This window comes from Desmodus rotundus, chromosome 8 (genome assembly GCF_022682495.2).
Source record: "Desmodus rotundus isolate HL8 chromosome 8, HLdesRot8A.1, whole genome shotgun sequence".
NCBI classification, from domain to species: Eukaryota; Metazoa; Chordata; class Mammalia; order Chiroptera; family Phyllostomidae; genus Desmodus; species Desmodus rotundus.
Window position 1 is genome coordinate 50,384,451 of NC_071394.1, and position 26,100 is coordinate 50,410,550.

At 34.4% G+C, this 26,100-nt stretch overlaps 1 protein-coding gene across 2 annotated transcripts in view; it reads right to left on the reverse strand.

Annotated features, from left to right (window-relative positions):
- PCMTD1 (protein-L-isoaspartate (D-aspartate) O-methyltransferase domain containing 1) overlaps window positions 1-26,100 on the reverse strand; it is an 81,117-nt gene that overhangs the window by 4,194 nt on the left and 50,823 nt on the right. For both annotated transcript variants that reach the window (XM_045186076.3, XM_024578360.4), the window contains 3 exons: window positions 25,817-25,919; window positions 13,685-13,856; window positions 10,625-10,748 (listed from right to left, as the gene is read on the reverse strand). In XM_045186076.3, coding sequence (XP_045042011.2) covers window positions 10,625-10,748; window positions 13,685-13,738 — 178 coding nt within the window. In that variant the 5' untranslated portion in view covers window positions 13,739-13,856; window positions 25,817-25,919. The remainder of the gene's footprint in view (window positions 1-10,624; window positions 10,749-13,684; window positions 13,857-25,816; window positions 25,920-26,100) is intronic.

Sequence of the window (26,100 nt, forward strand, 5' to 3'; positions counted from 1 at the left end):
CCCAACCTTTTTGTTATAACATTTGGAATCCTGCCATGTTTAGTTATTTATATATGGTCTGACTTTGTCATCATTCTGTGAGCTCTAGGAGGGGAGGGGCTCTGGCATTTCTTCTTTGTGGCCCCCAAGGAGCCCTGCAGGACCAGCTTTGCATAGTACTTCATCCTATACAGGGCTCACAGTGTGCTTCCTGTGTTCTTCACACCATGCCCTTGTGCCCTGGCCTATGCCAATGACCAACTAGATATACACTATAATAGGAGATATGTTTTTTCAAAAAACCCAAGGGTAGGAGACTTAACTGATTCAAAGATTCCTTACCACATACCTATTATATGTGAAGAAATAAAAAATATTTTTAAAAATTGTCTTTTTTCAACTCTCTACTGAAACCTGAAATGAAAAAGAACTCCAGAGAGCCATATTGGGTATGTTCAGTTAGAAACCTTTTTTAAAAATTTTTCTTCTTCCTGTTTGGACCTGCCACCAACTATATGAGGTAAAAACTGAACAACATAAAATTTTTGAATTCAAGTCCTATTTCTGCCAATGATTAGTTTTGTGAACATGGTAAGTAACAACAGATATGAAATATGCTCCCTTATATGTTACAATTTGTAAAATACCACCTACTCTGTCTACCTCCCAAAACTGTTCATCAAGTTACTTAATATTCATGTAACAACTATGTGTTAAAATATATGCCAGGTATTGGTAAAAAATTCATTTATTTAATACATAGAGAGGATAATTTAGACCAAGAAACTCCTTAGTCTTATGGAGAGTATATATTTGGGGGAGAGGTAGTTAAAAATAATTATTAAAAACAAAACCTAGAAAATATGAAAAAAACATCAATGACATAGAAAATAATATGGGGTATATCTACTTTCAACTGTGCAGTCCAAGTAGTCTCCCTGAGGAAGTCATGTCTGAGCTAGGTTCTAAATGACATGAGGAAACAGCCATGTAAATAAATATTTTAAGGCAAAGTGAATATCCAAACCCTAAGAGGTAAATGATCTTATTACCATGTTCAAAGAGCTGATAAAAGCCTAGTAGTGTAGATAACATTTGGAGCAGGAAGAAAAGAGAAAGAGATATGATTGTGCATGGTCTTGAAGGCCTCAGTAAAGAATGCGCATTGTATTCTCCATGCAGCTATTGAAGGGTTCTAAGAAGGCAAAAGTTATAATGCAATGAAAATGCCACTATGGCTCCTCTGTGGAGCAGACTGTAAAGAGAGGGGGCAGGAGGTCATCTGGAACAGTCCAATAACCCAGTGAAATGTGACAACACTTCAATGGACATGGGAGTAGGGGAGGGTGGCAATAAAGATGAAGAGAAGTGGACAAATTTAAAATATATTTTGAAGATAGGATGAACAGAAACTGTAGGAGTTTTTTGACCAACTAGCAGATGCTAATGCCAATTATTAACATAACAAAGAGGAAGAATAATTTGGGAAGAAGAAAATAAAAGACTTGTTTTGTTTTTGTTAAATCTGAAATCCAAAATGGAAATTTCAGGAATTTCAGTAACAACAGTGACATACCAGTCACCATTTCAATGTTTTATATGTAATAACTCAAGGCTAAATGAGGAAAGTGAAGTAGAGAAGAGGTTAAATAACTTGCTCAAGATAATGGAGATCCTAAATGACATGAGTCAGAACCTGAATGCAAGCATTCGACTGCAAAGTCTATGCTCCTTTCCTACCACCACTGATTCAAAAGAGCATAAGCACCCCTATGTTCATTGCAGCATTATTTACAATCGCCAAGGTATGGAAGCAGCCCGAGGGTCCATCAGTAGGTGAGTTGATAAAATAACTATAGGACATTTACACAATGGAATACTGCTCAGTATGGATGGACCTGGTGAACATTATGCTAAGTGAAATAAGCCAGTCAGAGAAAGACAAATACCATATGATCTCATTCACATGTGGAATCTAATGAACAAACTAAAGTAACACACAAAACAGTGGCAGATTCATAGAGAGCAGGATGATATCTATGGGGGGTAAGGGGTAGAGAGAACAAGGAAAAAAGGACTCATGGTGATTGGGAAGGGGAGCAGGGTATAACGGGACTAAATGGTAATAGAAAAAAATACAAAAAAAAAAAATGACTGTGGGACTCAGGGACAAGGTCAGGGCTGGAGACAGAAATCTGAGAGTCGTCAGCCCACCATGACAGGCAATGACCAGACAGAACCCAAGAGATTATAAATAGAGAAGAAAGGCATAAGCTTGAGTGAGCTCTGCAGAAGGTGAAGATGGAAAAAAATCTCTGAGTTTTGGACACTATAAAGGAGCTAAGAAACAGAAGCTATAATTAGTCTTCTCAGCTGGTCTTCACTCTTCAACCTCTCTCACATTACCACTGATGTTCTCTTTTGACACCTTAATTATGTTCTTCCTCTGCCAAAACTGGCTGCTATTCCAGGGACACTTACAATGATGAACCTTTCAATCCTAAACTGTCAGAATACCTGAACTTCATTAAAGAAACAACTAGATCCAGAGTGGAAAAGGATTCAGACTTGACTTAAACAGTTTTTAGAACTCAGAAGTACTAAAGTAGCATCCACATGTGCTTCATCTCCAAGTTGTTCTGCATGATACAGTAACTTTTAAATAACTTTCAACCTTACCTATTCTAAAATCCCCAACATTTTCTACTCTTTGACACTCCCTTGTTTCTAATGCTTCCAGTTACAGATAAGGATTTAATGAACCAAACAATACTAATCCTGAGTACTATAAAATCTTACTTTGAATTGAAGCTTTCACTCTATAATCACAATTAAGGTTATCTCTAACATACACATGCACTCTCCACTTGTTTCCCAAAAGACATTCCCTATACAGATTTTATAAGAACCTAGCAGTCAGCACTTTCATCTTCACTGGTAAGCAAAGATTGAAAAAGGCATTTTATTTAGGTCAAACCCAAAAAGCCAATTACTTTTTGCCTTTTTCACCCCCCAAAACAGCAACTTCTATAGCTCAATGTGGTATAGTGCCATAATTTACAAAGTCAATTTTGTGCCTTCTGATACTGTGATTTATAAGAAATGTACATTTAGCTTCCCATTCCTGACACAGAACTCCTAAAACAATTGAAATTTCCTGAATGGTAAGATCATAAAGGCGAAAAAAGTATCTTTTGTTGTTCATAAAAAGTTCCACCTGAGTTTACATTTATAAGGTGCCTTTTGGTAAAACTAAGGATGCTGAGCTGGTTGCCAGGGGGAACCAACTATGTAGTAAGCTTTGGGGCTGATAACAGGTGAAGGTACTAGGAGGGTGGCGTACTCTGAGAAGGCATGGAGCGCTAAGTCATTCTCACATACCTTGCCCTATGCATCGATTCCATCTGGCTGTTCCTGTTGGATCTTTTTATAATAAGCCAATAATCTAGTAAGTAAACTGTTTTCTGGGCTTTGTGAAACACTCTAACAAATGATCAAACTCTAGGAAGGGGTCATGGGAACCTCTAATTTATAGCCATGCTGTCAGAAACATGGGTGACAACCTGGACCTGCAATTGGTGTCTGAAGCTGGAGGAGTAAAGTGTTGTGTGACAAAGCCCTAATTAACCTGTGGGGTCTGTGAGAACACTGGTTAGTGTCTGAACTAAAACAGATCATAAGAACACCCTCCTAGTGTCCACAAAGAATTGGAGAATTGTTCAGTGTGGAAAATTCCACACATTTGGAGTGCAGAAGGATCGGCAGGTGGTATATAAAGAAAATAGGGTTTTCCTTTAGTTGGCTGCTGTATCATTTTCTTCTTTAACTCTTCTAATGGGCCTGCCCTGAACCTTAAGTAGTATATTCTTATTCACAGAGTATCTTATACCAAAAATATATGTTTTATATATATTTTCATATATATAATACACATTAAATGTAGGTATGAGATTTTAATTTGAATAAAAATCAGTGATGAATCTGAGAAACAGTTATAACTACATTTTAGTAACTGTTCACATGAGCAGTATCATAGCTACAAAATACATTTGGTAAAGGATTTGCACATGTATTTTTTTAACTGTTTGTACTAACATTCTTTCATAATTTAACTCCCTATAATTATGAAGTGTTCTCTGAATAGTAAGCTATTTATTTATTTATTTTTATCCTCACCAGAGGGCATTTTTTCATTGTGTTTTGGAGAGACAGGGAGGGGCAGAGGAAGGGAGAAACATCAATGCTGGAGAAAAGCACTGATTGGTTGTCTCTCATATGCACCTAAATCGGAGATCATACACTCTGGGATGGGTGACCGAACCCACAATGTAGGATATGTACCCTCACTGGGAATCGAACCCACAATCCTTTGGTTGCAGAACATTGAGCCACACTGTTCAGGGTCAGAAGCTATTTAAACAAAAGGAAAACTTGTTCTTATTTTCCATACATCCTATTAAACTTTGATAAATCATTTTTTTTTCATTCTGTGAACATTACTATATGAAATTTTTTGTTTTTTTTTAAAAACTGGTAATTCCTGACTCATTTTTATAAGTTGCTCTTGGTAGCCGATGATTTTTTCCTCTTTATTTGAGACTTTCAAGTATATATAAAAAGAGAGGCTTGTATAACGAACCCCATAGACCTGGCCAGTCAGCTTCAACAATTATCCTTTATGGCTGATCTTACTTCATCAACACGCCCATTTCCTCTTCCCATCCCAACCCAGAGCATTTTGACAAAAAATTTATGCAGATCATTTATCCAAAAATATTTCAGACATATGATGGACTTTTTAAAAAAAATTGACACTCTTCACCCATTTTATGGTTTTCCATCAAGTTTATTCCTACTTTACATTCGCAGTTACAAATGTCAATCAACCCAACCAGTAGATCTTACCAACTATCTAGATCTAATTGTGTTGATAACCTTAAAAATGAAGAACAAAATTTCTCATTTAAAGAATATTGTCATCCACGCAATTATAAAATATGTTACTATAAAACCACATTTACAACCAACGCTCTTCTAAAGGAAACTGAACTAGAAAAACTGTCAGATAAAGAGAGAAATACTGAGGGTTATAGTAGTGTCAGTTACAAAGTAAAACACTTAAATAGTTGTAGATTCACAATAGCCAAGTGCTGGAAGCCACTTAAGTGCCCATCATCAGTAAATGAATGGATCAAAAAACTATGGTACAGTTACACGATGGAATACTACAAAGCAGGAAGAATATAAGGTGCTCCTACCCTTTGCGTCAGCATGGTTGGATCTGGAGAGCATTATGCTAAGTGAAATAAGCCAGGCAGTGAAAGACAAATACCATATGAGTTCACCTATAAGTGGAACCTAATCAACAAAACAAATAAGCAAGCAAAACAGAACCAGAAACAGTGAAATTAAGAACAAACTGACAGTAACCAAAGGGGAGGTGGGAAGGGATAAAGCGGGGAAAAGAGGGAAGGGTTTTCAGGAACATGTACAAAGGACACATGGACAAAAACAAAGGGGGTAGGATCGAGGGTGGGAGGTGGGGATGGCTGGGGTGGGGGGAGTGGTGGGGGGACAAATGGAGACAACTGTACTTGAACGACAATAAAAAAATGTAAAAAAAAAGTTGTTGCAGAAATCTACTGGTAACTATGTAAGTAGAGTCATATATGATGCACACTGTGTTTATTGTTAGGCCACTGTAAAACCGAAATGTGTCAGAGAATTGTTTCATTACTTTTCTTTACAACTCTCCAAATAGTTAACCATAGGTTACACAAAACTGTTATAAACTGTAATTCCAATGTTTGAAAAAACAGGAAGGAAAAAATAGTTTTATTTTGTTACTATCATTGCTTTTAGCAAGGAGTTTAAGTATTCAAAAATCATAATATAGTCTACTATAAACTATAGTATATATTATACATATACATTTACACATATGTACATGTGTATATATGTGTGTGTGTATGTATATAGGGAGGGGTGTATACAGTCAACAAGAAATGTAGACTTCAGTGAAATAATTGTATAATGCATGTGCATACAAGTGACAATTATTTGATTCTGGTGCTAGAAAGAAAGAATTCCCTTTTGGTCTCAGAGCACATCTAAAGTGTATCTCTTTTTGATTAGACTGGAATGAAGTTTAAATTTAACATCCCAGTAGAGTAAATTCATATTTGTAACAGAATGAGTCTTTTTGATAATCCTTTTTTTATTCTTAATCATGCTTTATTTTTAATTTCCCACATATAATAGTTTAATGCAATTTGTTGTATAAGTTGACTCAAATCTTTTTTGTAAGTATAATACGTTAAGTATATTTGAAAAAAATGGTCGATAACTTTCTGAATTATAAAGTTTAGTTTAGAACTGAGTGCCTAATTTCTTTCTAAATCAGATCAAAATAAGAGCGCTGTGTCAGAATTTATGAATCTTACGACTGACTCCATCAAGTAATCAATGTGCCTCCTCTGCTGGAAGCTCCTGTTATAGGAGAATGCTGATGAGCCCTCTCCCAGAAGAGACCCCCATGCCATTGACACTCCCAGAACGTGGCACCACAGAGCTGTGCGGGTCTCTCTGTATCACCACACTCATTCCTCCCCAGGGCAGTAAGAGTGGCTTGTATATAGTTTATGAGTGTGTAAGCAGCAGCTGGCCATATGTGGCTCCATCCTTTCCCTTCCCTTTCCCATTAGGATATGTACTTACAAGTGAAAACATTGGGCTCTGCTCACCCACCTATTTACAGGGTAAGCTCACTTGGTGGAAGTTTGGCCAGTGCTGCCTGTAACTGAAAGGGTAAGTCTGTCTTTTAAAGGGGCAGATCAAAGCCGTATCTTCCCAATACTTCGGTTGGTAATAAAGCTGGTATTTCAATTCTTAGCTATCTGACCCCAAGTCCATCTCTCCATTGGTAAGAACTTGAGCAAAAGAAAAAAAAGGGTAATTTACTGACCCTCCCAAACTCCCAACACTATTCTTTATTAAGCAATTATTACATGTCAAACCCTTTATAACTTCATGTAAGTCTTAAAACCAATCCAAAGGGCCACAAAAGTCACATAGCTCAAAAGATGGTAAAATACACACTGAAAATAAAATTGAATCTCTCTATAAAACCAGATTCCTATGGAATAAAGTCATTTAAAAATCAAATTAAAGCAATAAGTCTACTATGGTAAAATTCATTTATAATAAAAAATTTTACTTAATGGTGCCTTCTTTTTCAAGGTCTCAATAACCTTCACCAAGTTGATCATTCCCTCCTTTCTGAAACACTTTGCTGCCTTGATTTTCAACACACTGTGCTCACCATGTACTCCCATCCCTCTGGCCCCTCCTTTGCCAATACATCTTTCTCTGTTTTATCTCTGAATTTGGTGGACATAGGTCCAATCTTAACACCTCCTCTCTATATCTCCACTCCCCCTAACTTTTCTCATCCATTCTCATAGCTTAAAACGCCATCTTCATGTTCAGGATGCTCAATTTATACCTCCCTCACGCAGTAGGTATACACCCACTTGACCATCTGACATTTATAATGCTAATAGAAACTCAGACATGGCCAAAATAAAATGTCTGATCTTCCTACACCTAGTTCCAAACTATTCTACCTCCAGTCTTCCAAACACCAATAAATGGTGTTATCACTCAGCTAGCTGCTCAAATCAAACTTTATTATCTCTCTTTTTCCTTCACCAACATCTATATAATCTACTCTTTTTCTACCTTTAAATCACCAACTCTAACCACATCAACACTGACTCTCTCCTCAAGTATAAAAGCCTTGTATATTTCAGTGTCTTTGGTTATATTTTGCTTGCTTGTTTGTTTTGTTAATTGGTTCCTGTTAAAGGTGAGATCATATGGTATTCGTCTTTCACCACCTGGCTTATTTCACTTAGCATAATGCTCTCCAGTTCCATCCATGCTGTCCCAAAGGGTAGGAACTCCTTCTTTCTTTCTGCTGCATAGAATTCCATTGTGTAAATGTACCATAGTTTTTTGATCCATTCATTTACTGATGGGCACTTAGCTATTTTAAATAGCACTTAGCTGTTCCAGCACTTGGCTATTATAAATTATGCTGCTATGAACATTGGGGTGCAAAGTTTCTTTTGGATTGGTGTTTCAGCATTCTCAGGATACAATCCTAGCAGTGGAATTGCCAGGTCAAAAGGAAGTTCCATTTTTAGTTTTCTGAGGAAATTCCATACTGTTTTCCATAGTGGCTGCACCAGTCTGCAATCCCACCAACAGTGTACTAGGGTTCCCTTCTCTCCACAACCTCTCCAACACTTGTTGTTATCATTGAAATTGAGAACAGGCTTACAGTGACCAGAGGGGAGAGGGGAGGGGATCATAGGGAAAAAAGGTGAAGGGTTTGCAGGAATAATTATAAAGGACACATGGACAATAACAAGGGTGGAGTGGAAACAGGGGAGGGAGGTGGGGAGGGCTGAGGTGGTAAGGAGACATGGACGGAAAAGGCAGAAAACTGTACTTGAACAACAATAAAAGTGTTTAAAAATAATAATAATAATAAATAAATAAAAGAAGCACACACATGAAAAGAGCAAAAGGAAAAGTGAACATCAGCCCCCATCTCCATCTCTGACTTGAAGATAAAAGGAACACAGCAGTATTGGGTAGTAAAGCTTAATATGTTTTTGTACATTAATAAAGAGACTGTTTTTCTCACCCCACCACCCCAAAAAAAGTCTTGTGTAATCTATCCTCTACAGCAGTGATTTTCAAACTTTTTCACCTCATGGCACAGAAAAACTAGTAACTAAAATTCTGCAGCACACCAAACAATATATTTTTCCCAATCTGACAAAAAAAAAAAGGTATAATTCTGACTCATTCAGAACAGATGGCAATTGTTTGTGTTGGGTCTTGTTATTTATTTTTTTTAATTTGACAATCTCAGGGATAAGAAGTCAGTGCCCCTGAATAAATAGTCAAGTATGGCATGTTTTAAAAATTCTTGCGGCACACTGGTTGAAAATCACTGCTCTACAGCGTAGCCAATGAGCTTTAACTAAAACTTACTTCTGGTCTTAAAATGACCAAGCTCTTTTTAGTCTAAATAAAGGTTCCTGTGTTTGCTGTCCCTCTTCAAGGAAAAGAACGCCACTAAATAATTTTACAACTAATATTAATAAATTCATTTGTTTGAGTTGCCCCTTTTCATGTTTTCATGAAGGGAGCTAACAGTGTCCGGTACAAGGTAGGGTCTTTATTTTAAAAAAGTGGGCCAAATGAAAGAACAGATCAAAGCTCCCCCCAAAATACGACTAAGCAATGAAGAGATAGCCAACCTATCATATGCAGAGCCCAAAACACTGGTAATCAGGATGCTCACAGAATTGGTTGAGTGCGGTCGCAATATAGAGGAAAAAGTGAAGGCTATGGAAAGTGAAATAAAAGAATATATACAGGGAACCAATAGTGACAGGAAGGAAACCGGGACTCCAGCCAATGGATTGGACCAGAAGAAAGAAATAAACATTAAGCCAGAACAGAATGAAGAAACAAGAATTCAAAAAAATGAGGAGAGGCTTAGGAACCTCCAGGACAACTTTAAATTATACAACATCAGAATAGGGGTGCCAGAAGGAAAAGAGGAAGAACAAGAACTTGAAAACTTATTTGAAAACACAATGAAGGAGAACTTCCCCAACATGGCATAGGAAATTGACTTCCAAGAAGTCCAGGAAGCTCACAGAGTCCCACAGAAGTTGAACCCAAGGAAGCACACACCAAGGCACACCATAATTATATTAGCCAAGATTAAAGGTAAGGAGAGAATCTTAAAAGCAGCAAGAGAAAAGGAAACAGTTACCTACAAAGGAGTTCCCATCAGACTATCAGCTGATTTCTCAAAAGAAACCTTGCAGGAAAGAGGGGCCGCAAAGAAGTATTCCAAGTCATGAAAGGCAAGGGCCTACACCCAAGATTACTGTATCCAGCAAAGCTATCATTTAGAATGGAAGGGCAGATAAAGTGCTTCCCCGAAAAGGTCAAGTTAAAGAAGTTCATCATCACCAAGCCCTTATTATATGAAATGTTAAAAGGACTTATCTAAGAAAAAGATAATAAAAAATACGAACAGTAAAATGACAACAAACTGACAAATATCAACAACTGAACCTAAAAATCAAAAACAAAAACAAACCAAGCAAACAACTCGCACAGGAACAGAATCACAAAAATGGAGATCATATGGGGGGTTTTCAGCAGGGTAAGGGGCGGGAGAGAAAGAGGGAATAAGTACAGGGAATAAGTAGCATAAACGGTAGGAGGAAAATAGACAGGGGAGGGTTAAGAGTAGTACAGGAAATGTAGGAGCCAAAGAACTTATATGTATGACCCATGGACATGAATTAAAGAGGGGGATTGCAGGTGGGAGGGGTGTGCAGGGTGGAGGGGAATAAAGGGGGGAAAATGGGAAAATTTTAAGAGCATAATCAATAAAAATATATTAAAAAATAAAAGTTAAAAAAGTGAATAAATCCATTGAATCCATTACTGCATATCTGTTTAATTTTTCATAATTATACAGTCCATTAAATCCCAAGCACCAGAGCTGAAGTCGCAGTTCAATTGCAAATGACCAACAGTTACTTACGGAGTCCCACAGAATCTGGTTTGCCATTATCATTCTTACTTGGCTGCACAAGTGGAGCAAATGAAACAGCAAGAATATTTTTACTTTCCCAAGTATTTTGTCCAGTTCGCATAATTTGTGTTAACTATTTAGAGGAAAGAAGAAATAAAATAGCTTAATTGATAAATGTGATTGCCTTACAGTTACAATTTTGTTCTAAATAATTGCCAAAGATTGCTATATAATCACTTTATGTAAATGCAACCAAATTACTTTCATTTAAATATTTACTATAGTAAAGAAGGAATCACAAATACTGGCTGTTCAAGATAGATACTTCAATGAAAATGTAATATCCAAATATGGCCAGGCATCTCTGCATATTACATCTGGGGTCTCATGGTTTCTAGGTGTATAATTCCAATCCACACCTGCCATTGGCTCCCAAAATACAATGTCTGGAAAAAGTCCAGCCATTGTTAATATAACAAGAACACACCTGCACAACATCAACATAACCTGTCAGCCGAGGAGAGTGGACTGGAAGGAGAATGCATAAACAATGACAACTTCACTCTACTAGTCAGTGGGGGTGGTAGATACCATTGAGTGAGCATGTGTACTGTGTGGCCGTCACATTCAAAATGACTGAGTGAGTAGAGCAATGAATCTGCATCAAATTTTGCCTTAAACTTGAACATTCTTCTGCAGAAACTATTCAGGTGATTCAGAAGGCCACAGCTATGGGTAACTGGTGACTGGCTGCTTCATTGTGAGACAACGCACCTGCTCACACATCATGTCCTGTGCAGAGTTTTTGGGCAAAACATCAAATCACCCAGGTGACTCATCCCCCCTACAACCCAGATTTGGTGGCCTACAACTTCTAGTTCTTCCCAAAACTAAAATCACTTTTGAAATGGAAGAGATTTCAGACTATCAATGAGATTCAGGAAACTAGGACAGAGAGCCGATGGCAACTGAGAACTGTGTGAGGTCCCAAGGTGCCTACCTTGAAGGTGACTGAAGTGTCATTTTCCTATGTACAATGTTTCTTGTATCTTGTATCTTCTTCAATAAATGTCTTTTTCATATTACATGGCTAGATACCTTCTGGACAGACCTTGTATGTCTAACATAGGTTCAGTTGTTTGGTTAAAGCATTATATTAACAAAACTATGTTTTGATTACTGTACCAATGAGTCAATTTCATGATCTTCTGTGATGGTAGTAAAATATAAATTCTAATACTAATCTCAACTTGGTATTTCAGTATTAAATGTAATTAGTCATAAAGGGATTAGAAGTTGTACCCACTCAGGGAAACACCCATCACCATTCCTTGGCGAAGTATTAGCCCAGTACATAGCTTGATTAAGTTAGTATCTTGAATTTATATTATAAAAATCATCATTTTATTTTACATTAGTATAATAGTATATAATAAATATTTGATAAAACACCAGTGGGGTGCAATAATTTAAATGTCTGAGAATGTAGTTTTAAGGGAAAACAGAAAAGGTTTGTTCATCTGGCAGTCTCAATTCTGGAAACATTTAAGTAACAACATTTTTCCAGGAATATTTTTCAATGTATGTTTTTATATTATGCCTTAATAACTGACAAAAAAAATTGCACAGTGTGTATTAATGGAAAAATCCACTGAGATGCAAATAATAAGGAATCTACAAGACACATAAACTCCAAAATGTCATGCTAAGTCCTAATCATCTTAGACAATCTATCTTCTACCATACAAACCACATGATGTTTTAAACATTTCAGATTTGGGTTAATCTATGAATTTTTTTTAAATGCCTTTTTATACTTTTTTTAAGTAATTAGCTTTTGAAAGATCCAGCTATTTTCTAAATAAATTAGTATTTCATTCATTTGTTTTACCTAATAATTCCAAATTGCAGGCAGGCAAATAGCTGAAAAATATATTAAAATGAGTCTATGTAGTACTAAATGAAAATTTAGAGATTTATTTGTTTAATAGAGTTAAGCATTCCAAACCAAACCCTCAACAGGATTTATTAGATATTTGAATAATTTTAAAAAACACTGGAAACTGAGCAGCTAGTAGAAAGCATCACGTTCAATTGAACACCTCCAGGTGAGAAAAGTGAAGGAGGGAGCAGCTTAGCAAATGCCATAGTCCCCCCTTATCCACAGGGGATATGTTCTGATACTCCCAGAGGTTGCTTGAAACCACAAATAGTATTAAACTCATACATACTATTTTTTTCCTATACATACATAACTATGATAAGGTTTAATTTATAGTCACAGCAACAGATTAACAATAATAAAACAGAATTATAATAACATACTGTAATAAGAGTTATATAAATGTGGTCTTTCAAAATACCTTATTATATACTGTATTCGCCCTCATTGTTGTGATAATGTGAGGTAATACATCTTACTGAGAACCTTCACCTCTACACTTACAGGAAGTACTTTATGACTTCTCTTTGGCCTATCAAAATCGCCAGCAGCACTGTCTTGCATTCCGGAGCCATTATTAGGTAAAATAAGTTGAACACAGGCACTGCAATACCTCGACAGTCTGCCTTGATAACTGAGATGGCTACTAAGTGACTCAAGGGTAGGTAGTGTATACAGTGAGAATATGCTGGACAAAGGGATGATTCATGTCCCAGGAAGGACAGAGTGGGAAGGCTCAAGATTTCCTCATGCTACTCAGAATGTGGCACAATTTAAAATTTAGGAATTATCTACTTCCAGAAACTTCCATTTAATATTTTGAGATCATGGTTGACCACAGGTAACTGAGACTATGGAGAGTGAAACCAAGCTTAAGGGGGACTACTATACCACAGATAGTAGCTAAGCTTGGGTGAAAGACAAAGTGTCTTTTAATAGTACAGGGATCTTTTCTGTGTCTGCTTTGGTTAAATAGTTGAGTCCATTTCACTTTTTTTCTATGTATAAGATCTATAAAGAATATTTCTTCTTTTAAAATTATATGTACCTTTACTGGTGTTACATTTCCCATCTTAAACTAATGTATCTGTTTCCTATGCCATTAAGCAAAAACACAGTGAAGTTACCTGATCTTCTATAGGCATGACTAGAATGCCTCCAACTTTGAGCAATATTTTCATGTAGTTTTCATGGTCTTTCTGGACTCCAGCTCCACAATAAATTCGATCATATTGATGACTGTCAGATGCTATCTGGAGGCAATTGCCCACCACAAATGCAGGTTCACAGAACTCAAATCTGCATGGAAAAACAAATGTGTTTTAATTCATTTAAACAAAAAAAAAAAAACAGATCTAAAAAATTTAACATTATCCAGTTCTTTGAAATAGTGAAGTTATCAAAATTAATTCTAAGCATAGAATGTTATTATAAAACTTGATTTAAATATCACACTTACAAAATTTAATACTGATTAAATATATATTTTATTATCAATGTAGTATAAATACAATATTTTAAAAACATTATTCTACTTTTTTTTTTTGCCACACTGAAACCTAGCTTAAGGATTAAAAAATGAATATAATGAAAGTCCCATCACAACACCAATCTTGTGACACCACACAAATGATATATGATAAGCATAAGAATCACAAAGATCAAAAATGAAAAAAGGTGAGAAAAGGCTTCACTTTCCACTGCCCTTAAAAAAAAAAAAAACTGGAAATGGGAAGTGCTGGTGCAGTATTCATCTATGTGTGACGTGACTGCTGCAGTTAACAGTAGCAAAGCTTTGTCAGGACACCGGTGTGACCATACACCCTTGCAAGGGAGATTTTCCTAATTTTAGCAGAGCTATGTGACAGGATTGGGACAGAGAGCAGAATAAATAGTAATTTTTCTTACTGCTGTTTTGGCTCCCGTGATCTCCCTGTGCAACAAAATGAGAGAGATGGTTTCAAAGCAAAGGCGTTTTTACCCCAGCCATTTATTTGTTCCTGGTTACAGTGTTGGTTCATGATATATATACACATATATACACATAAATATACATTTATATAACTATATATAAATATTTATGTATGTATGTGTATATATAGAGTTGTGATCTTACAAACTTTCCTATTTAGACTTCTGCTTTATTCCTTAAATTCTGACAAACCTGCAGATCGTCTCTAACATATAATTAAAACCTAGTAAGACATGTAGTCATTTATTAAATTAATTAATGAAATATCCTTTCACTTTTACATTAAAGTTAGTATGACCACACAGCAAAATCAGGCTATCATTTGAGGACAAAACATTCACATTAAAAGTTTCAGCATGCAGTGAAAAATGACGCTGGTTGAATCACAATCATTTTTGCTTGTAAAACATTTCCTGTCCTTTGGTAATTAACAACTTATTACATAGTAAATTTCCATTAAAATTTGTTAAAACACAGACACATTATAATCCCTGTCAGTTAAAGAAGAGTTTATCAGAATCACACCCTGTCCTCAATTTCCTGTCTTCTCAGTGGGAGCAGGGTGGGAGTTGGATGGGAAGGGTTGAGGGGGTTGGAGTGGGAGTGAGTAAACAGTGTATGCCTTATATATAATCTCTTCATTTCTCCACACTAAGGTAGACTGTGCCCCATTATTTCTTTCACTCTAACTGCCATCTCACTGCTCATACTTTTCAAGCCTCCCTCTCATCATTTTGCTACCTACAAAGCAGTTAGGTTCAAGCTCCTTAGAATGTCATGTGGGCTCTTTGATTCTATTGTCAAGTTGTCCTTCCAAACTCATTTCCTGGCTCTGCCCTTGCCCACAGATACAATACTAAGTTGTAGCCAGACTGCATTATTTGCTTCTAATTGCTAGAGGAATTATTACAAAGTGTGTTGAAACACTGTACCTTTAGACGTGCTTGCTGTTCTTTTGATAAATGCATAGTATCCCTTCAAGATAGAGTTCACAGCTTTGCAATGAAACCTTATCCAACTTTTTAATAGTATCTCATTTTCTCCACTGGCATACCACACAAAAGTGTAAATTTACCTACATTAGGGACCATGTTTAATTTCTCTTTTATATTCAAGACTATGGTATAACTTACCACTATCTAAAATACGTCCAAAATGTAATTTCTTGGCTTTTAAGTAATGAGATACTGTGGATCAGGTGGTTTAATAATATTGTCAAACACACAGTAAGCATTCATTTAAAAGAAAAGATTAAATTATTTTCAATGAAGTCTATCTTAAAAATCTTCATTTAAAATAATTTTATAGTAATTTAAGTAGGTCACAATTTTCAGGATAAATGTGATGAACAGGAAATAAAAATTTGGCTTAGTAAACCCTTTTTTACCATTAAGTCTGTTAAATCAGCTTGAAAATATTCTTAATTTTAAAAGCTTTCTACTATTTAAAAATACATGATAGCTTATAGAAGAACTCTCACCTAGAAAAACACCATTATAAGTGAACTACTTACAATTAAAATGTTTCTCATATTTATGATATTTTATACATTTTAATCCCAGCAAAATGAATTAACAAGAATTCAGTGCCTGATCTAAAATTAAATGTGTAACTATGGTCAAGTTACCTTATACTAGTAATTAGCAAAAATCATTCTGTCAAATGCTACTTATTGAGCACCAGTTGTATACAAAGACTGGAAAAACACTGGGAAACCACCATGCCTATATTTGTGGAAGAGACTAGCACCAAACAACCTAAGTAAAGATTAATTTACAACTATGGTAAATGCTCTAAAGCAAAGATATGATTCTATAAGACTGAGGATGAAAGAAAATAGACCTGGGGAGTCAGATAAGGGTTCCCTGAGAAATGAGAAGCTATAATCTTAACGATGAGACAGGACAGTCCAGAGCCACAATATCCAAGGTGGTGCCACTAGTGACATGTGGATATTGAGCCCTTAAAATGTGAGGTATATTATAAGAATACAATTAACCTGAGATTTCAAAGATTCAATACAAAAAAAGTAAAATATCTCAACATTTATGTTTATGTGTGTATATGTATTTATATATGACATATATTTTTGAATAACCACATAAATTTAAGCAACTGCCCTTCTACTTATCACATGTAAATAGGAGTTTCAAAGATTTTCTCCTTAACACATTCACCCCTTTGAAACATACTCCTGGTTCTCCTGCTATCTTTGAGTATTTCTTCTAAGTTAACTGATTTCCATTACCTATTCCAGTCCTTAAAAAACAGTGACTAAATAAGCAAACCATGTAAGAAGTATAAATGTTTTGACAACTTTCCACTTACCAAAGTTGAATACGAACCCAAAGTTGATAGATTAAATATGTTAATCACAAAAATCTCAGGACTAAAGAGAAACTTGCCCAGAAATACATACAGAGAAAAAGTATGTGCCTATAGTACTCTCAGTGAATCAACATGATGATTCTTTTTTTTTTTTTTTTACTAAATTGGTTACTATAAATAACTGTAGCTTCATATTAAAGAATGCATGTTTGTTTTCCAAAAATGCCAAAAAGAAAAAAAAAAACTCAAACAGTAAAACAAAACAAACCCTTTCCTTTTATGAATGAATCAACTATATTCTGCATAACTAAAAGGCACTTTTTGGATGCCTTTTCTAAGATTTTAAATAAGCCACCTTTATTCTGGGAAGCAACTTAATGTTTTCACTTATGATAGAGATGAAAACAAGCATATTTGCTTTAATGTAGAAGTATTACAAAGGATCATTAGAGAAAAACTAGAGCTCTAAATTTATAAATAATTTCGACTGGAGCAAATGGAACATATACTTCTAACATATACATATGGGGTCTTTAGACTTTCATTTGACATATTTGTATTAATTTCCTTTACCATAATACTCAAATTTGAAAGTTTAATTGAACGCAAGTCAATATTTCAAAAGGACTGAACTACTGCGTCGGCCAAAAAGTTCGGTTTTTTTTCTCCGTAAGATGGCTATAGCAGCACTTGAAGTTTTATCTTCATTTGAAATAATTTTGTTAGATTGTATTGTGACAGCATATCAGCATGCATTTAAAAAATTACCAAAATTGGTGAATATTTGTGTAGCCATTTTAATAATGAAGATGAAAGAAAATACACATTTTCTGCATATTATGCTTTATTATTTCAAGAAAGGTAAAAACGTAACTGAAACGCAAAAAAAAAAAAGATTTGTACAGTGTATGGTGAAGGTGTTGTGACTGATTGTGTCAAAAGTGTTTTGCAAAGTTTGTGCTAGAGATTTCTCACTGGACGATGCTCCACAGTCGGCTGGACCAGATGAAGTTGGTAGCAATCAAATTGAGACATTCACTGAGAACCATCAACGTTTTAACACGCAGGGGATAGATAGCCTGCATACTCAAAATATCCTAATCAATAAAGTTATTGGTGAAAATGAAAAACTGTGTCTTTTATTTTATGGAAAAAAAACACACGGACTTTTTGGCCAACCCAAATATTTCTAGGTTCAACATAGTAAAAATTCAAGGACAGTAAAACTGGGTAGAAAAGTGTTATTTTTAAATGTTGGCACTAAAATATCTAGAACATAGTAGTGAATTCATACACCAAACACATTACAAGAGTTGTAACACTATCAATTCAGTAGTTATTTAAAAAGTGTCCACCAGAGAGTATCCTATATAGGGATTATTTATTATACTTACAACTACGACCTTTTCCACCAAATAATACAAGAATCCTTCATATTAGTAAAGAAAACAACTCTCAAATTGCACATATTTACAACATTATCTTTTTCATATATAAATGAGCTATGATAGATCATCCTTCCTAATAAAAAAACTTTTAGATGAGCTTTGTATTTTTAACTAGGTATATAGTTGAAAATATTGTTTAGATATTTTGTATTGATACTAAAATCATTGTTTATTTTTATAACAGCATTTCATGTAAATAAATTCATACCAATTTTCAAAAAGTCTGATGAAAATTTCTCAGGCAAATGTTTAAAGATATGCTCATATCCATATCATATGTTCATATCATATATATAAAGAATCAATGATTCTTTTAGGACACAGATGATGACTACCATGTTATCAGAGCAAACTGCAACTCCTATTAATTCTTTCAACGGAGAGAAGAAAATAAATGTTTTCTTCCTTAGGCTTTTACTATCTTCTGAAAGCTACATCTTACCTAAGTTTCCATAGACATCTATAGGCAAATGACATAGTTTAAACCACAAATACATTTTCTGTATAATCTGAAAAACTGTAGCAATAAACTAGCCAGAAGTTTCCAGTTCATTACAAAATAGTACTACACTATTTATACAGTTACACATAAAATCTAAGCTAAAAATAGTGAGAAAAAATCCAAATTCCACCTTTTCACATCAACCACACATTAAATGAAACCTAAGCAAGAGGAAAAGAAAAAGACAAAAATGGCAAGAGATCTACCAAAATGACACTCCCTACATGGTTCTAATTTTACTCATAAAAGTATGGTTTACATGTTCTCTCCCTAGTTTATGCTTAATTTAGGGGAGTTCATTAAAATTTTACGTTATTAAAATTAAAAGCAGCAATCATTTTTTATTCTTTGAAGAACATTTCTAAAACAAAGTTTTCCAGATAAGAGATGATTCACACTCCTAAATTAAATTATTTCCCCCAACAATGTTATCAATATTTTAAAAAGTCCTCAAATGTGCATACCTACAAAGTCACTTAATTTAGACATTAATTTATATCTTAAAATCTAATGAAAGCTTTTTAGATGTTTTTATGCAAAGATGGAAAAATATTTGACATACTCTTATTAAAATGGACACTGAAAATCTTTTGTGAGAAAACAGAGAACACACATGTATCTTGGTTTACAACATGAATACTTGACCAAAATAACACCAGGATTCTAATCACTTACCTTGGCAGTGGTTTTCTTTATAGGTGCACATTGGAGTATCTTCATCTTGAGATGGATAGATGACTTCGTTCACAGCAGGGACCTTGACAACTTGCCCATATAATTCTTTTGATAAGCTGCTAGGAGATCAGGGTGACCTAGCCTTGCCCTGTAGCTTCCCTCTTAGACGGATAGTCTAGGTCTAGGAGCTGACTGAGAGTAGAAAAAACAACATTCCCCTTCAATACACTGTTGAGTGGGGGATGACAATTTGCACACCTAGTTTATCATGTGCCACAGGATGCTGTCATTGAAGTTTTAGACAATTATTCCAATGGAATATGGGATATCAAGGATATAGGAAAAAATCCTACCTTGTTCTCATACCTCATCCAAAACAACCTGCCAAATGAATCACAGAAACTTCTTTGTCGTAAAAACACTTTGTCAAAGTACACATTTTGAGTTTTAAGAGCTATGACTATTACATTAAAATGAGATAAAACTTCAGAACTTTCCATTGAGAAGAAAAACCAGGGAAATGTTAATCTTTTGATCTCCAAATGCAGTTAAACCATTCAAAAACTCTTACAATCAATAATTAAGCTACTGAATTTTTAAAGACTTAAAAAATCCAAAGACTTTACCTTTTCAAGTGTTTCCCTTCCAACTGCATCAAACTCATCTCAGAATAATTCAAGCATTTTGTAAAGTATTAAAAGTAAATACCGTAATTTTTCATTAAATGAAGCTTTAAGTTCAAAAATAATCTCTAAACTTTTATAGGAAGTATGACAGGTACCTCATACAAACGTGAGCCTTCATGTATTTCAACAACAACTTTTTCTCCTAATAATGTGTTTGAAGCCATTCAACTTTTCGCCATGCCATTTGTAAGTGATGTTTAAATATGTAACGGACAACCCTTGGGACTTGTTAACAATTTCTGTCACCCCATATGAAGGTTTGTCATGATTACAAACTGTTTACAATCTATAATAATTGTTACAAAAGTACCATCTAAACATTATTGGCATATAAAAATCTTCAAATATCTATGAAATGTTTTGAGATAATGTTGAATATATATTTATAGATAGCAAAACTACTTCAAGTATGCTATAAATCTCTTAAAGGCAAAGCAAGACTACTCTAGTGATAAAGCTGACAAAATACAAAATTTAATTTTTCCAATGCAAATCAAATCACATGAAAATAAAAACCTGTAATTAAAAACAAAACAGGACACCACACATTGCCATAAATCAACTAAATCTCCCATAATACAAGACTATATACTATCTGTAAATTTAATTTAAAACTTATATCTCAGCCAAGTTTGAGGAATGTATTTTCTCTTCCTTTCATCTCTGCCCCCAGTAGTAATTCATACCAGAGGTCTCATTAACAAACAGGGGAGGTGTGCTTTGGAATAAATATACTATGGTGCCTTTAACCATGTTAATAGCACTCCTTAATTCTAATAGGAAGGACATAAATGATGAAAATTAAAGTGCCGCTTCACCATTTTATCTGGGGCTAAGTTGCTAGGCTGTAATTCACTAGCTTACTGCTGGGGAAAATATGGGAATAAATCAGTGCTTACACAGTCACAGCTAAATCAGAACTAAATAAAGAGTGGCCTAGCTGAGGTTACAGTTTGTCTAACTTTATTCCACTTTGGGAAATATGTACACTAATACCGCCTCTAGGATTGTGTACAAAGCAGTTAGAATAGTACCTGGTACTTAATGAATAGACAGTATATATTAGGCACTAATATTTTTCTCATCTCATTACTGTTTTAGTACTCAAATCATAACTCACTTATATGACAAACTATATCAAAACAAATCCATTCAAATAGAGAGAAAATCTTCAATAAATCAAAGTATGCTGTACTCATTCAGATACTGATATTAAAATACTTCCAAGTCAGCTACAGTATCCTTGGGGAAGAGAGGTAATAGGATCTATCACCTTACAAGGAAATGGCATTCTCCAAAGCATGCACCCTAGGAAGCCAAGTCAAGTACATGCACATGTTTACATATTATATAAATATACAGATGTTACTATAAATAAATTCTATGCCAATTCATAACTCATTTGCAAAATATTTACAGAGTAAAGGTTTATAATTCAGGCTCCTTTAACTGCCTTACTCTTCCAAGTTCACAGCTGGAGAGATTATTTTGCTTACTATATATGCACATAGGTCATAAAATTTGGCCTTTCCCAACCCTGTCCTTCCCTCATGAAAGCCGGACACCTACGGGCCATTAAAACCTAGGCCCAAACACTTGTCTAGACCAGAGAGAGCTAAAATAAAGATGTTCTGGAATGCCTGTGTGAAGGGTTCAGAGGGGCTCAGCAAACTATGGGTAAGAGGCCAAATCCTGCCTCTCACTTCTTTTTATAAATAAAGTGCTTACACTAGATACCCTGGACCACCACAAAGATTAACAAGTGGGTCCTAGAGCAAATTAAGCCTGAAACACTGATGGGGGAAAAATTGACAAAACTGAGCTGTACTACTTTGGGCACATCATGAGAAGGCAAGGTTCTTTTGGAAAAGACAATAATGCTGGGAGAAATAGAAGACAGCAGGAAAAGAACAAGACCAAATATGAGATAGACTAACTTTGTAAATGAAGCCATAGGCTGTTTACAGGAACTGAGCAGGGCTCTTTGTAACACGACATTGTGGACGTCACTCATTCAGAGGGTCTCCAGGAGTGGGGACTGACTCAGCAGCACATTATCACACAGAGAATGCCCCTTGCCCGTTTCTTTACACAGTGTCTATGCCTGTTTATGCTCTGTAACAGAAGAACTGAGCAACTGCAACAGAGACCATTTAGCCCAGGAAATCTAAATTTTTACAAGGGAGTCAGTCCTTTACTGGAAAAGTTTGCCAAAGTTTTAGAAGATGCTTGAAATCAAATGACAGTTTTATAAGGAAATTTCAGTGAATCTGGGGAAACCTTAGATAGAGCTAAGGAATAAACCATACAATAGATCCCTGTTGTCCCTCCCATCTCCAAGTACAGTAAATTCAGAGTAGCTTCTTCAAATTATTTCATCTGCTGATAGAGGACTAAGGTATAGGAAAAAAGTTTGAAAATGTATGCATTATTATAAGGTTACTTATTTCTAAAAGAAGGACTATTACTTCCAAGACTCAGGAACCAAGCTTGCTTTATAGAACACACACAAAAACACACATCTGTGTCTTTCAAAAGGTTATCTGATATATATTCTAATGTTGAGTAGTTTGCTGATTTTGTCCCTCACCTATTATATTTGGAAGTTTACTATGAATTCCAAAACATATATGTAAGAGAACTTTAAAGATGCAGTTTAGATCATAAGTGACATGACAATACTTTTGAAAAAGGAACTGATAAAAAAGATCCAAACCAACAGGAAAAACAAGATTGGAAGACTAGTCTTATGTTTGATCTATCTGTTCTCTCTGTGTTACACATAATCAAGGATAGTCTGGTAGTAACGAATGCATAAATAGCAATTAACTTGCCTGAGTTACTTTAAATTTTTTAAAGAAATATGTATTTTGATGACCAGGTCACAATTAAATATAACTAAACTGCTTGAAAATGAGATTTCTAAAATCACTTTGCATGGCAAACTTGTTTTAATTTAAAAAATTGAAAGTAAGAATTATTATCCACAAACATCACAAAAAACTGAAAAGAAATCATCAAACGCAAATTAGATAAGAAAACTACTATATCTTTATAATTTAAAAAATTGAAAGTAAGAATTATTATCCACAAACATCACAAAAAACTGAAAAGAAATCATCAAACGCAAATTAGATAAGAAAACTACTATATCTTTATAATTTCTGTCACTAAAATCAAGTGATATAAAAGGAGGAAAAAGCCAATGAATGACTCAGTAACTCTCATTATTTAACCTCCAACTACTTTATGCATGATGAAACATTTTCCCAGTACCTACTATTCTTTGTAGGGAAGATACTTTTATAATCAGAAATACATAATTCAGAAAACTACTTGAAAACCAGAATAGATAACATTTCCAGAATTAATTTTTTCAGACCAATTTATATAAGAATATGTTTTAAAAATTCATGGCAACACTTCAGAAACAACTATTATTATAAAATCTGACTGGTTATTTTAATTAAAATAACTAGCCCTTTAAAAATTATAAAGAAACATTTAGATCAGTCACATCACCATACTTTATGATTCATCATTTTATGAATAACAAATCTGCATTAACACAGTAATATGAAATACCAAGGAAATTTCATTATTTTACAATTACATAAAAATATTAGAAAAAATTTAAAAATTGAGACATTTAAATACATGTAGTCTTCAAACTTATCTATGTTATGGATTATTTAATATTTAAATTACATCAATATAGAAAAGTGCTTTAAATAATGACATATTTCACTGTTTCCTAGGACTATGCCCACTTGTCAGCAATAAAATTGAGCTCCACAGATCCCTATATAGAGGCGCTTCAGTGATTCAACATTATTCCTTGAGTTTGTTCTACTTGATTAATAACCCAAAACTGAATTATGCTTGCCATCATGTATTGATACATAAAATGTATTACTATCTTACATACATATAATAAAACTCCTTATAATAGACCTTAAATGTTTAGTTTTACTAGTGTTCCTTTTATGTTTTCTAAGTTCAAATGTATTCAGGTCTTTATATATACAGTTTCAACATCAAAACAAACTTAGAATAGATGTTCAATTAAGTATAACAAAATTCTACAGTTCTAATAAACAATATAAAATTATGTCCACAGCTTAAGCACTTAACATGCTACTAATCTAATCATAAAACAGAAATGTGAAAGGATGCTGAAATTGAATCCGAATTTTTTATAAAATTACTTTGGCCAAAAGCAATTTTGTTTCAAACAATGTTATTCTTGGAAATAGAATATGAACCAACACGGTAAGCACTTGAGAAATAATTCAAAATGTGAATTAAATGTTAATTATTTATAAAGACAGGCATAAGTAAGCTAAAGAGTGCCATTCAGCAAACTGATGCAGAAAATTCACGTGCCTTGCTCAAATCCATTAAGTTATAGAAAATAAAATCTGAGCATTTCCTAACTCTCCCAAGCTTGCCTAACTGAAGTCTTTAAAAATCAAGTTACAATCACAGCTAAGCAGACCCAAAACCTTCCCTTTCCTCTACAACACTGAAGTTTTTACTTCAGCATATCAGTTTTCTGTTCTTCAATCAAATACATCTTGCCAGACTATAAATACAAAGGGGAATGAAAAGAAGAAAAAGGACAAGGAGGAGGGGCACAGAAAAAGAAGGGAAAGAAAAATACACTCCAGCAGACAACCAAAGGGCCTTCTTGTCTTCCTTCTTGGCATTTTGCCCAACCCTAAACTCTATAGAAAAAAGCTCCTCCAAGTTTCTCACCTCCATAGTCATGGGCAGGGGCTGGAGATGAGTGAGGAAGGCTCACTCCCAACAAGCCAAATTGGAACTCTGAATGGTTTTGTGTTAAAACTTAGTTGTATAAAATGACTAAGTTGCAAGCTTGTGATTCCTATCCTTTTAAAATCATTCTCTGAAAATATTACTAGTTGAGTGATATAAATGCTCTCTAAATTTTACATAATTTCAAAGTTTATAGACTTTAGTATAAGAAGCCCTTGCTCCATGGTATTATCATGGCTGAATTTTAGAAATATTACACGCCAAAAAGACTTTCCTGCCAGCTGAAGAACCAAAGACTGCAGTGTTTCTTCAAAGGGAAAGTATTGGTTCAGAACAATGGTTTTATAAACAAATTTCTCAAACACAATCTTATCACAAGCTATATCAATGTATTTCTCTCATAATTTCCTCCAGATATATTACAAAGTGATTGAATACTTTAAAGAAAAGTCCCTTGTATGCTAACAGGTATCATCCTTATGTTACAAATGAAGAGGGTAGAACTAATAAATGAATATCCCAAAGGTAGAAATCCTAGTTCCAGAAAAGTATTCTAATCCAAGCATCTTTATATCTTCACAAAAGATACTTATGTTTAATGAATAAGCCATTACCCTATTAATAAAGTGATAGAAGCATAAAATTAAAGAATAAGTTATTTCATTGATTTATAATTTACTACAGGCTTACAAAGATTAAAAATTATACCATATAATTATTATGTTAATTTTTCTCTTATACCACACTGATTTTTGCTGCATTCAACTGAGCAATTCAGGGTCAATAAACTAATATTACTGAGGAAGAGACATGCCACATACCTATTTATCAAATGCTTTAAAACCAAAACTGTTGATATAAATACTTACTTATCAAAGCTATCACTATTTTTGATGAAGCTCTCCAGTTTTTCCTTGGCATATTCGACCACATCTGAATGAAGCTCAATCCCATGATTTATTCCAAAAGGACCTGCAATCGTAGCAGCATTTTTTTAAAAAAAATTGTAAGTCATTACAGAGCTTATTTAATTTCTGCTCATTCATCACAGGAACATTCAAAGAAGGCTTGAAATATGTGAATATCTGCTAGCACAGATTTAAAAAGCTAAATGGAAATCTCAGAGTTACACTGCTTCACACACACAAAAAAG